Source organism: Pituophis catenifer, unplaced genomic scaffold (assembly GCF_029215685.1).
Source record: "Pituophis catenifer annectens isolate HBS135680 unplaced genomic scaffold, rPitCat1.0.hap2 SCAF_4, whole genome shotgun sequence".
Taxonomy (NCBI): domain Eukaryota; kingdom Metazoa; phylum Chordata; class Lepidosauria; order Squamata; family Colubridae; genus Pituophis; species Pituophis catenifer.
Genome location: NW_027256884.1, coordinates 129784606 through 129797562, shown reverse-complemented (window position 1 = coordinate 129797562; position 12957 = coordinate 129784606). Strand labels below are relative to the sequence as shown.

Genomic DNA, 12957 nt, shown 5'->3' with positions numbered 1-12957 from the left:
CCCTCCGCCCCGGAGGCTCTCTGGAGGCCAGAAACAGCCTATTTCCCTACTTCCGGTGAGCCCAGAAGGCCCGAAAATTGGCTGAGCTCGCGTGCCCACTGATATGACTCCATGTGCCACCTGTGGCACGCGTGCCATAGGTTCGCCATCACGGTCCTATACCATAACCAGAAAAATGGTTGTCCAGTTTCTTCTTAGAAACCTCTAGTGATGAAACACCCACAACATCTGGTGGCAAGCTGTTCCACTGGTTAATTGTCCTCACTATTAGGAAGCCGGACTGGAATATAAATGTATTGTCAATAATAATACCCGGGGGCGCCACGTTGCAGAAGCCTTTCTCATTAAGGATGTCCCTGAGACCCAAGTAGGGAGAGGAGGTGCGAGTAACCATGGGAACGGATAACGATTTTTCACAAAACCCGCCTCCGGGGGCCATTTCGACCAATGCTGACCCTCCGTGTGACGCGCAGGTACGCGACGTCAAAGACCTCGCAAAACCACGCCCTCTTCTTCTATTTTCCCAAGGCCTCTCTCTCTCTCTCTCTCTCTCTCTCTCTCTCTCTCTCTCTCTCTCTTGGCGCCTGCGCACTACTCCTGCTGGCGTCACCCTCCTGCTCCTCCCGGCGGTTGGAGCGACGGGCGCTCGCGCCGGCCCGGCCCCACCCCCTTTCCTCGTCCCTCCAATCCGCGCGAGGCAGGGGCTGTTTCTTCCCCTTCGTGATTGGACCGCGGGCGAGGGGGCGGGCGGAGGCGGTCCGGCTGGGAGGCGGGGCCTAGCCTGAGGAGAGGCGGACGGCGGGCGGAGCCGGCATTGCCTCAGCGGCGCGAGCGAGTTGGTGTCGTGGCCGAGGTTGGGTTCGGAGCCGCTTCCCTCAGTCCCGCCCGGAGGAGCTCCCGCCGTCTCCCGGTCGCCGGCCGCTCCTTCCTCCGCGCGTCGGGCCCGGTCCGTGACTGGAAAGGCCTAACTCTCCTCAGGCGCCTGAGGCGGCGCTGCCCGTCCTCCTCCTCCTCTTCCTCCCCCCCACGAGAGTCACCCGGGGAGACCCGGCGGCGGCTCCTTCTCTCCTCCCGCTCTTCCTCCTCTTCCTCCGGCAGCGGTATCACCACCCCCATCATCCCCATCATGTCGGCGGGCGGGGATTTCGGCAACCCGCTGCGGAAATTCAAGCTGGTCTTCCTCGGCGAGCAAAGCGGTGAGTCGGCGGGGCGGCCAGTCCGGCCTTTTGCCCTCCTGCCCTTCGGAACCGCGACGCCGATCGCCTCAGCGCGGAGACTACAACTCCCATGAGCCCCCGCGCGGGCAAGGCTGGGGGGAGGGTGGGGGTGGGGGGAAAAGAGCGCGGGGGCTGCTCCTGGGGTCGCCTCGCTTCGGTTCTGGCTCCCCTCCAGCTCCAGCAAGGAGACCTCGATATTATTATTATTATTATTATTATTATTATTATTATTATTATTATTATTATTATTATTATTATTATTATTATTATTATTATTATTCTCATCATCTACTTCTCTCCTCTTCTTCCTCCTTGTTATTCTCTTGCGCTCTGATTTCTTCCTCCATCTGACAAACGAGGGGCAGGAAGGAAAATCAGATCCCCGGGTGGGGCCCAAAAGGATTATTGATCATTTTTGATTATCCATAAAGGAGGAACGATTATTTATTTATTTATTTATTTATTTTATTTTATTTCTATACCGCCTTTCTCCAGTAGGACTCAAGGCGGTGTACAGTCAAGAAAAAATATAGAGACACAAACATCATAAAATTGCTAATTAAAATTATTATTATAACATAGTTTGGCCCAATTAAATAGAACCTAAAATTAGATAACATTTTAAAAACGTTCACATGTTCTTGGGGGAATTGGGGGAGGGGGAGGAGGAAGGGTCTCGATCTGATCTGCCTCCTTCCCCCATCCTAAAAAAAAAATAAATCCTCCTCTTTTCCCCTCTCTCCTCCCCTCTGTATTAAGCCTTCTTTGCTTTCACTGGATCGCTTTTTCCTCCTCCTAAAAAACCCAGGAGAGAAGCAGCCTGGAAAACGACCCTAATGCATTCATTCATTCATTCCTTATATTTTTATATATTTGTATTCAAAGGCTGGCAGGGGCGGCTGGACAGCCTGGCATTCTTTGCTGCTGGCCCATCATTCTTTGGACGGGGAGGAAAAAAACAAACAAACCCTGATTTTAATCCAGATCAGGGTGTCAGGCCGCCCCTCTCAATGGATGTGTTTATTTCCAATTCTGAGGCTTGTACGCTGCATACTAAGCCAAAAACATGGCTGTTGGCAAAGTGTGTTTTGTGAATCCAGCTTAGCATGCTAATTGCACATCTAGTTGGCTGGGTTGATTCGGTAAACCGAGCTGAAGTAATGGGGGTTCTGTATTGTGTGATGTCTGAGCCTGTTTTGGTTTTCTCCGGAGCATCGGTGGCATCAAACTGGAAGCTAACACAAAAGATGGAAAAAAACACTGTCATTTTCTTTGGCTGCCTTCTCCCTGTCAAAGTTCAGTTGCTAATTTGGAAACCCTGAGCGTCAGAAATTCTAGCTATTTCTGATTTCGGGAGGAATTTTATTATTTCCTGGATCGGGGAAGTACTACATTTTTCTAATAGATCTTTTTTAAAAAATCTGTCGACTAAGCTCCATAGAGACTTGGCTTTCCCAATTAATGGCATATTAAGATTTTCTGTAATTTCTTCTTTTGCAGGGAATAGATAAATCCTCACTCAAGCTTTGAAACCTTTTGCTGAATTTAGTCTGGAATAATTTAGTAGTTTTAAATTCACCATAAGAATTTAGCTTGGATCTCCACCATAGGAAAATAGAAAGTGTTCTTTTAGGATAAATATATATAAATATATACTAACACTCAGTTCTATGCTGAGATTTTAATTTGTTGAAAGAATAAGAAGGAAAAAAATCAATGAATATATGAATATTATCTTTGTATTTTGGTGTACCTGTGCCTGATAGTGTTGATTGGGTTGAAAACTAGAAAGAGCTTTTATATATTTTGTTGAAAGAATTATGATCACTACATTTGTTAAGAGCTGAGCCTTTTAAAATATTATTTTGGTAAGCGCTGTAATTTACTGTTTGTCTGATTTGGTCCAGTTTCTTCAGTGGAAGAATGATAGGATCCATTAAGAAAAAAAAGGTAGATTTTCTCAACCATGACTGGAATTGTCCTTGTGGTATAGCATTGTGACAGGTCTGCTTGAATGTAATTGCCATCACTCTTTGAAAATGAACATTTCTATTAATGTCATGCTTCTAAAAATGAAGTAAAACAAATGTTCTACAAAGTAAAACAATACTGCTGATTCATACTCAGTTTTGATGGTTTGATAGGGTGCAGAGTGAGATAAAAAGTTGTCAGTTTGCTTTAAAGACAGGCATTGAGTCTTAGAAACAAAACACTTCAGTAGTAATAATGGTTTAAACATTTACTACAGGATATCTCTTCTATCTTCTCTACTTTCCCATTCTTCCATCACAATCAAAATCCAGAATTCCTTATTGTTTTCATTATTTTGCAGGGAGGAAGAACCACTTAGTCATAAAATATCTGTTTGTGGAATGATTTCTCTCTAATCTTTCTAGTTAAAAAAAACCTTAGCTAACAGATGTAGACTAATATCTTGAGATCATGAACAGCTGTATTAATATGCAAGGTGTGTTTATGATTCTGGTGGTATATGAATGGAATCAGTAAAAATGCTAAGGTGAATCTGTTTAAAATACCTTCATATATTTATTAGATTTATATGCTGCCAATCTCACAGGTAAGGCAAGTCATAATATATATATTTCCAATGATTACCATTTGACTCTGGAATCATAATTTTCCATCAGTTAGGAATAATAGATTTATTGTCATATATTGTTTGATGCCATTGCTTATATGACGCAGCGGATACGTTGGTGGCAAACAGACCACAGATCTAAATAAAATTTAAGGCATCTTTATAGTAGATTAAACAATAATATTTCCACATGAAATCCATACTTTTCTGAAGCGAATGGGAATTGAATTGTGCATGTTTCTGTATTTTAATTTTCTTATCACTTACTGGTATATCTACTCCATACACATGACAGGTTCCTGTAAATATTGAGCTGTATTGTTACTGGTTTATTTTGTGCTTGAATTCTCCAACTTTTCTCCAAGAAAGCACACTATGTGTAATCTTTTTCCCCCTGAAAAAAAAAACAGCCCCAGGGAAGTGAAGCTAAAAAAAGTCATTGCCTGAAGTTCATCCAATGAGCTTCCTGTCTTTAGAGGAACTGTTCTCTAGACTCCAGCTCACAAACTTTTGTTTATACACTTCTTGTAGGCTACTGATGAACTTTTGTGATGAAAAGTAGGCTACAAATGAAATAATGAAAGTCATAATAATATTCATTTCCTTGGTGATTTGTTAAAAAAAAATATCGCTTTATTGTTGAGTTTTAAATAGTTTCTAAAGACTCTTCATTTAGGAATTGTCTTACTTAGACTTAGACAATTCTGAGTCTAAGGCAATATTAGTTTCATGATTGCAAGGATGAATGAAGCTACAAATAGAGATTTCTTCACTGCAGTACACAGAAATCAAAGCCCTTGCATTTACACGGGGAATCTTAAATTTTAAGATTTTTCTTTCACCTTTCCAGGACATTGGATAACAGTACTTGGTGGCTTTCTCGATGGTCTTGGAAGTCACCTGATTAGGGTTGACTTAATGGTTCATTTTATATAGATAGAGTGTTTGTGTGCTTGAGAAACTAAATGCTACTTGGATGGCATTTCATTGGATGAACTTCAGACTTCTATAGCCTCATTTCCCAGGGGCTTTTTTTCAGGGGGAAAAAAAGATCACACAATAATTGCTTTCTTGGAGGAAAGTTGGGGAATTCAAATCTAATGCCTGTACCTGAGATGCTGAGAACAGGATGTCAGCCAAGGGTCCTTCGCCCCTCCCCCCCCTTTACATCCATCAGTTTGTATTTGGACTCATATTGTTCAGGTTTTCAAACTTGATTTATGTAGCTATTAGCCATGATAACTGTCCCTCAGGATATTTTCTATAAAGTACTGTTACAAGAGTTATGAAGCACACTGGCAGCCCTATAAAGAGCAGTGTTTTCCTCTAGAGACAGTTATAATTGTTACTTCAGAGAAGGATGAACAGAATAGAGAGAAAACAATATACAACCTAAATTGAAAGATCCTGAGGCATATACTTTGAATATATTTGCTGAAAAAAATCAGCCTGTCTTACTGCTAGGTTTAATAGCATGGAGTGCTGCACTTGCAGTGGTTGGTACATTTGGAGTTTTTAGAAGTAGTTGACAGTTTATAGGAAATTACTTTAATATGGTACTTCAGGTCTCTTTTTATTCTGGCAGCATAAATTTTCCTGTTAATTGTTAATGCTTGCTGATTCTTAAATCAAGTTCAGGTCCCCAGTTTTAACAGAGTAAATATCGATTTACAAGGGTGCTACCAGAGATTGGCTATTATGCAGTGATTCTATTTTTATGCATGCTTAAAAATATATTCTATTTAGAAATGGAAATGGCAACTGATCTATGAAAAAAAAAATATTGTGGATATTTTAGTCTGATCTGCTTCCAGTCTTTGAACCACCATAATTCTTAAGGGAAGTTCCGTCTAAATGAAATAATTCATTGTAACTTTTATTTAATCCTTGTTCTCCTGGTCTTTCATTTTGCTCTTACAAGAATATCTGTAAATTATATATGTTTGAAGACTAAATGCCTTACATTCTTATAGGTCTTCCGTATATTATTCCAAATTGTAGTCTGAGTTTGTTTGAACCTTATAATCATTTTCTGGACTTGCCTGGACTGACTGATTTCAGTAGCAATTCTTCAACTACTAATTTGCAAAGATTCTTTAGACTTCCTTGGCAAAGTTTGCATTTATTTGAGGGCATGGTTATTTCTATGTATAAATATAGGATGAAGTTTATTTCATACAATCGTTTTGTGGATTTGAGATGTTGTGAGTTCTTAAGAAGGTTCTGCAACAAGAAATTGGGGTCTCTGAAATCCGGACTCAATTTCACCACTAGCGTAATTCAGCTTAGCATGTGTTGTGGTCATGATGCCAAAGCATCCTTTTGCTATACTTTGTAGCTGTTAAATATTTCAGAGTTTTTCTCGTGCCCATTTTTTGCACCCGCTGAAGATTTATAATTATGAAGTTCGACTTTGTGTTTGAGGTGGATTCTGGAAGCAGTACAAGAGTAAACTATTGTAGCCTAGCCTAGCCTAATGCTCTCCGAATGTATTGGCCAGCACGGTAGAAAATTATGGAACCTTCCAGAAGAAATCAGATCAGAGAAGGTTGTCTGAAACTAGATATGGATCACACTAACAGTCCCCAGAATTGTCATTGTCTTTACATACAGAGCTGGAAGGGAAGATGGAGATCATCCGCTCTAGGCTTCTACATGGTGCCAGATTGGTAATATCAGCATTTCTAAGAGATTGCCATGGTGTTTTGGCTTATAAAACCAGAACTGTTCCAGTGTCACTTTTCTCCTAATGTTCAGCCAAGAATCTCTTTGCATTGGTTGTGGTCCTCTCCTCTGAGGCAATTGAATGAGTCCGTTCCCTTTTTTGGGTGAGACAGTTTATTGACACTTTAGATGACCTTTGGTATACAGATAGTCCTTGACTTACAACAGTTTGCTTAGTGACTGTTCAAACTTACAGTGGCATTGAAAAAAGTGACTTATGACTTTTTTTCACTTATGATCGTTGCAGCATCCTTATGGTCACATTCGGATGCATGACAACTGTCTCACATTTATGATGGCTAATTATTAAAGTAAAGTTTATTCAGATGTACTCAATGTAGTTTTTCAGTGTGCTGTGGATTTAATTGCTGGGGGAAGTGAGAACATACAGATAGCACTCAAAATTCTAAGGTGGGGTTGTCACCAAACCCCCACCCTCTTTAGTTGAATGGAATTGTTGGCAAAGGTGTACTTTATTTGTGTCTGCTTATTTTAATCTGAAAGATAACTTTAAGTGAGTATTCTGTAGATGAAATATATGTGTGTGTGTGAGAGAGAGAGTGTGTATACACACACATACTTACGAAAGCTCAAAGACTGTAGGTGTTAACAGGCTTAATTTGATGAAAGAGCAAGAAGATACGAGCTTGGAAGAATCATATCAAATTACCTTCTTGTCTATCGGTTTTAAATCTCAGAGAGAGTAAGCAAGCAAATGGCCACTTTTAAAAAATGTATTCTGCTCTAGTTAACTAGAGCATTCAGTATTCTGCTGAAGTTCTCTTGAAGCATAAGGATATTGCATAATATTCAACTTTTCAACCCTACTGATTTGGAGAAAAACAAAGGCCATTTTGGTCCATAGAATGAGACTCTGGAATTGGTGCAATAAAACTAAGCAATCTTTAGCTGAGGGAACCAGAGTCACTAATTGTTCCACCAGCAGTGAGTTATAATAGGTCAGAAAAGATATTGTCTGATATAACTGAACATAAAATTGTAGCAGTTAAGGAGGCTGCATGTTACATACAGAATTTTAATCTATATTTAATCCTATTTATATATGTATACATTTTACGTCTATCTCAATGGCTGGCTGTGTGTGGTTTATAACAATAATAACATGAATTAAAATGCTAAAAGTAACATTAGAACCAAAAGCACCTCCAAATCTCTAGAAATTATAGGTTTCTACCCCATTCCTAAACATAATAAGGTGGTGCCTACTTCAATTGCAGTTTATTCCACCGCATAGGCCTTGCCATATGCAAAATAAAATTTGCTGTTATAATATTAGACATATGTATGGCAGGAACTGTCAAAGCTTGAGAGCTTAAGAATGCAAGGCAGGTAAGGCTTTAAACATCAAAGTTGAATTGCACAAATTGCTTGCCCAGGAGCTCAGATTGGGTTCTTGCAGAGGCCCCCAAAGGCTGTGTTTCTTTCTGCCTAAATGTTCCAAAGAATAGCACTGAACTATTATTCATTCTTGCAGAGGGTTGTCTAATTGCTTTTTTCCCCTCCCTGACTCCTGTGGTGTAATCTCTAAGACCGTTCCTGCACAGTGTTGAAATGTGGACTTCACCATAGTTGTGTGAACCTCCTGCTCTCTAAATCTATTGCAGGTTGTATGGCTACTTGAGGAAATTAGTGGTTCCAGGTTGAAAGAGAAAGATCCAATGTGAATCAGAATAGAGCTGGAAGGGACCTTGGAGGTCTTCTAGTCCAACCCCCTGCCATTTCAGACAAGTGGCTGTCCAGTCGCTTCTTAAAAGCGTCCAGTGTTGGAGCACCCACAACTTCTGAAGGCAAGTTGTTCCACTGGTTGATTGTTCTCACTGTCAGGAAATTTCTCCTTAGTTCTAGGTTGCTTTTCTCCTTGATTAGTTTCCGTCCATTGTTTCTTGTCTTGCCTTCTAGTGCACTGGAAAATACCGTAAGTCTCTCTTCTTTGTGACAGCCCCTCAAATATTGGAAAACTGCTATCATGTCACCTCTAGTCCTTCTTTTCTCTAGACTAGCCAAACCCAAATCCTGCAACCGTTCTTCATGTGTCTTAGTCTCCAGGCCTTTAATCATCTTAGCTACTCTTCTCTGCACTTTTTCCAAAGTCTTCAAAACAGTCAGATTTGAACCAGCAAATTAAGTACCATAAAGGGGGTGAAAATTTAGGTGTCTTATACACCCGAATGTAGCCCCGTCCACTCACTGGCCCCCACCCTTTGGCCTCTGCCTCACAGCAGTTACCTCCTTGAAAGCAAACAACAAGGAAAAACAGCTCCTTTCAGCTTCAGCACAACCTAATTAGCACAAGTTGATTGGATCAGCCTCCCGACTCTCAGCTGATTTGCTCTCAGCTGTTTTGCATAGGGCTCTGCTGCTTGCTGCAAAGAGGTAAATTGCTGGAGCAGATTTTTTTTTCCTTGTGCTAATCAAGCTATGCTGAAAGCGAAAATGAAAGTAAAGCAGGCTGTTTTCTGTTTGCTGCAACGTCGCAAAATTGTTCGGAGGCAGATTTCTTTTTCTTCTTTTCCTCACCAAAAAAGGTAGGTGCGTTTTATACTCCGGTGAGTCTTATACTCCGAAAAATACAGTAAGTGGAGTACAGTCCCTCAGTGAAAAAAGAAGCCAGAAGTAAAATCTTGGTCAACTCCAGTTATACAGTTATACAGAAGGGCTTCTGATAAGGCTTGTTGTCGTTGGGTTAATCGAGAGAAATTGTCTCAGCAGCTTTCTCATTCTTCTCGAGTTTAATGGCATCAGCACATCCTAAAGCTAATTGAAGCTTTATAGAGGCAGCTGTAATATCTCCTGTAGTCAGTTCAACCCCCCTGGGAGAAGGAGCTGGATTGCTAATGGGCTTTATAGAATTTTGCAATCATAAAGATGGAGGTCCTGACAGAGATGCCTCCTTTTCCTTGAAGGATAATGATTGACTTATGTCCCACAGAGGAAGCATCTCCTCAGAGTCTTGGCTTGCACCTTGAAAAGTTGAACGAGCTATGATGCTCGTTGATGTTGGATGTTGTAAGTGTAGGCACAGAAGAACGTTTTCAGACACACACACACACAAACACTGTGGCTTTAATAGCTCCATATTGAACGCTTATACAGATAGTCCTCAACTTATGATCACAGTTGAGCCCAAAATTTCTGTTGCTAAGGGAGACATTTGTTAAGTGAGTTTTGCCCCTCTTTTCTTGCCACATTAGTTAAGTGAATTTCTGCAGTTTTTAAACTGGTTGTTAAGTGAATCTGGTTTCCTCATTGCAACTGTCATAAATATGAACCAGTTGCGAAGCATCCAAATTATGATCACATGACCATGGGGATGCTGCAATGGTCATGTGTGAAAAAATGGTCATGTCTCTTTTTTGAGTGCCATTGTAACTTTGAACGGTTACTAAATGAATCATTGTAAATCAAGGATTACCTGTATTGCTATTAAGTATTCCCTCAATGAATAATTTGACTTTACTTGCTACAAACAATTGTATACTGATCTGCAACAGACTGTTTGATAGTTCAGTTTAGTTATTATATAGTTATTATAAACTTATCCTTTCTAAATTGATACTAATACACACCTTTCTTGAATGAATGCCTTTGCTTAGTTCTCTTAATTAGTGCCAGTCTAGTTTCTGCTCCTTGTGGGGCTCTGATTTCTATTATTGTTAGGTTTTGGATTGCAGGCTTATCCAGTTTTTTGGATAGTTCAATGTTCATGTGATATAATTTTATTTATTAACTAGATTTAAGGCTGCCCAACTCCATGTGTACCATAGTGTTTCATCATGATAGTGCCAAGATGGCTGCATTTGAACAACCGATGCTGACATTCTCTCAAAGTCCTTTTGATTAGAGGCATTATTGTGATTTTTTTTAACGATGGGTCTTTCACTTTATCATTTTAGACTGTCCTTTTTTTTTTCTTTAGCTGGACAATTCCCCAAAGCTTTCATGTGCATTTTTCAGCTGTTTTTTTTATTTTATTTTTATTTTAGTGGCCATTAAAAATAATGATGCTACAAAAATCAATAGAATTAATACTTTTTTTTTTTAATTTGATTTATATGCCGCCCTTCTCCGGAGACTCAGGGCGGCTTACAATGCGTTAAGCAATAGCCTTCATCCTTTTGTATATTTATACAAAGTCAGCTTATTGCCCCCACAAACTGGGTCCTCAATTTACCTACCTTAGAAAGGATGGAAGGCTGAGTCAACCTTGAGCCTTGGCGAGATTCAAACCTGCAGTAATTGCAGGCAGCTGGTCTTAATAACCAGCTTAATAACGGTGCCTTAGACCACTGTACTACCAAGGCAAACTTTAAGGATTACTTCAAAGAATTTCACTGCTTTCATCACCTGGACTTTGGTCATGCTGGTAGAGTCATTGTCCCACTGGCTGGGTCACAGGCAGTGAAGCAATATCTAAGTTAACCTCTTTATTTGCTTCTACGTGTCACACTGCCTTGAGCTGACCTCATCACAAAATGGCCCATATTCACGGACCTCTCAAAGTTTCTTCTTTTATGATTTGCTAGATCATGCAAAATCTTTTAAAAAGCCCAGAAGAATTAAACCTACAGCTACAATATTCCTTTACAAATAGTAATTTTTTTACAAATATATTTATTGTTTAAAAGACTAGGGCCGCCCATATAAACTCTTAAGCATCTAACAATACATTGACTAATAACAAAAGACAAAAACATACTTTTTTTTATTTTTATTTTTATTTTGGATAAATTGCTCAGATTTACAGCTAGGGTTCAGGCTGAATGCATTAGTCTTGTAGGTGACCAGTGGGATCTGGAGAGAAGAAGCATGGTTCTCCTGGTCCTTGTACATTTCTTAGAGTTTGATACAAGGATCTATTCAAGGAACTATTCATATTGATACAAGGAACTAATCACATCGGATACCTGTACAATTAGCACAGGGGCCCCCCAAGGCTGTGTGCTCTCTCCACTTCTCTCTATACCAATGACTGCATCTCAAACGATCCATCTGTGAAACTATTGAAGTTTGCAGATGATACAACAGTGATTGGTTTCATTTGAGACAACAGTGAATCCGCATACAGACGAGAGGTTGAACAACTAACCTCGTGATGCGACCAGAACAATCTGGAACTGAACACACTCAAAACCGTAGAAATGGTGGTGGACTTTAGGAGAAACCCTCCCATACTTCCACCTCTTACAATAATAAACAGCACAATATCAATAGTAGAGACTTTCAAATTTCTAGGGTCTATCATATCTCAAGACCTAAAATGGACACCTAACATCAAAAACGTCATTAAAAAAGCACAACAAAGAATGTTCTTTCTGCGCCAACTCAGGAAGTTCAAACTGCCCAGGGAGCTTTCTGATTCTACAGAGGAATTATTGAGTCTGTCATCTGCACCTCTATAACTATCTGATTTGGTTCTGCAACCCAACAAGACAGACACGGACTTCAGAGGATGATTAGAACTGCAGAAAAAACAATGGCCACCAACCTGCCTTCCATGGAGGACCTGTATACGGCACGAGTCAAAAAGAGGGCTGTGAAAATATTTACAAACCCCTCGCATCCTGGACATAAAGTGTTTCAACTCCTACCCTCAAAACGACGCTATAGAGCACTGCACACCAGAACAACTAGACACAAAGACAGTTTTTTCCCGAACGCCATCACTCTGCTAAACAAATAATTCCTTCAACACTGTCAAACTATTTACTAAGTCTGCACTACTATTAATCTTCTCATTGTTTCTATCACCCATCTCCTCCCACTTATGACTATGACTGTAACCTTGTTGCTTGTTATGATTTATATTGTTTCCTAGTATGATTTGATTGCTTATTTGTAAGCACCAAAAACAAATTCCTTGTGTGTCCAATCACACTTGGCCAATAAAGTATTCTATTCTATTCTATTCTATTCTATTCTATTCTATTCTATTCTATTCTATTCTATTCTATTCTATTCTATTCTATTCCATTCCATTCCATTCCATTCCATTCCATTCCATTCCATTCCATTCCATTCCATTCCATTCCATTCCATTCCATTGGCTCTATCGTGATTCTGCTACTTTAATGTATATTTATTTATATTTATTAAATTTATTTGCCAGCCAGCTTCCTTCAAAGTGACTCTGCGCTGTTTACAGCATAAAATAGGTAGTCTTTTATTTACAACCATTTGTTTAGTGACTATTTGAAGTTACAACGGCCTTGAGAAAAGTGACTTACGATGGTTTTTCACTTACGACCTTTGCAGCATCCCTGTGGTCTCATGATCAAAATTTAGATGATTGGCAACTGGCTCACAGCTATGATGGTTGCAGCATTCCAGGGTCATGTGATCACCTTTGTTGACCTGACAAGAAAAGTCAATAAGGAAGCCAGATTCACTTAACAATTG

The 12957-nt window shown here is 40.0% G+C and overlaps 1 protein-coding gene across 2 annotated transcripts in view; it reads left to right on the top strand.

Moving 5' to 3' along the window:
• The first annotated feature begins 788 nt into the window (after positions 1-788).
• RAB6A (RAB6A, member RAS oncogene family) overlaps positions 789-12957 on the top strand; it is a 55124-nt gene continuing 42955 nt past the window's right edge. For both annotated transcript variants that reach the window (XM_070943014.1, XM_070943015.1), the window contains exon 1: positions 789-1196. In XM_070943014.1, the coding sequence (XP_070799115.1) occupies positions 1127-1196 (70 nt within the window). In that variant the 5' untranslated portion in view covers positions 789-1126. The remainder of the gene's footprint in view (positions 1197-12957) is intronic.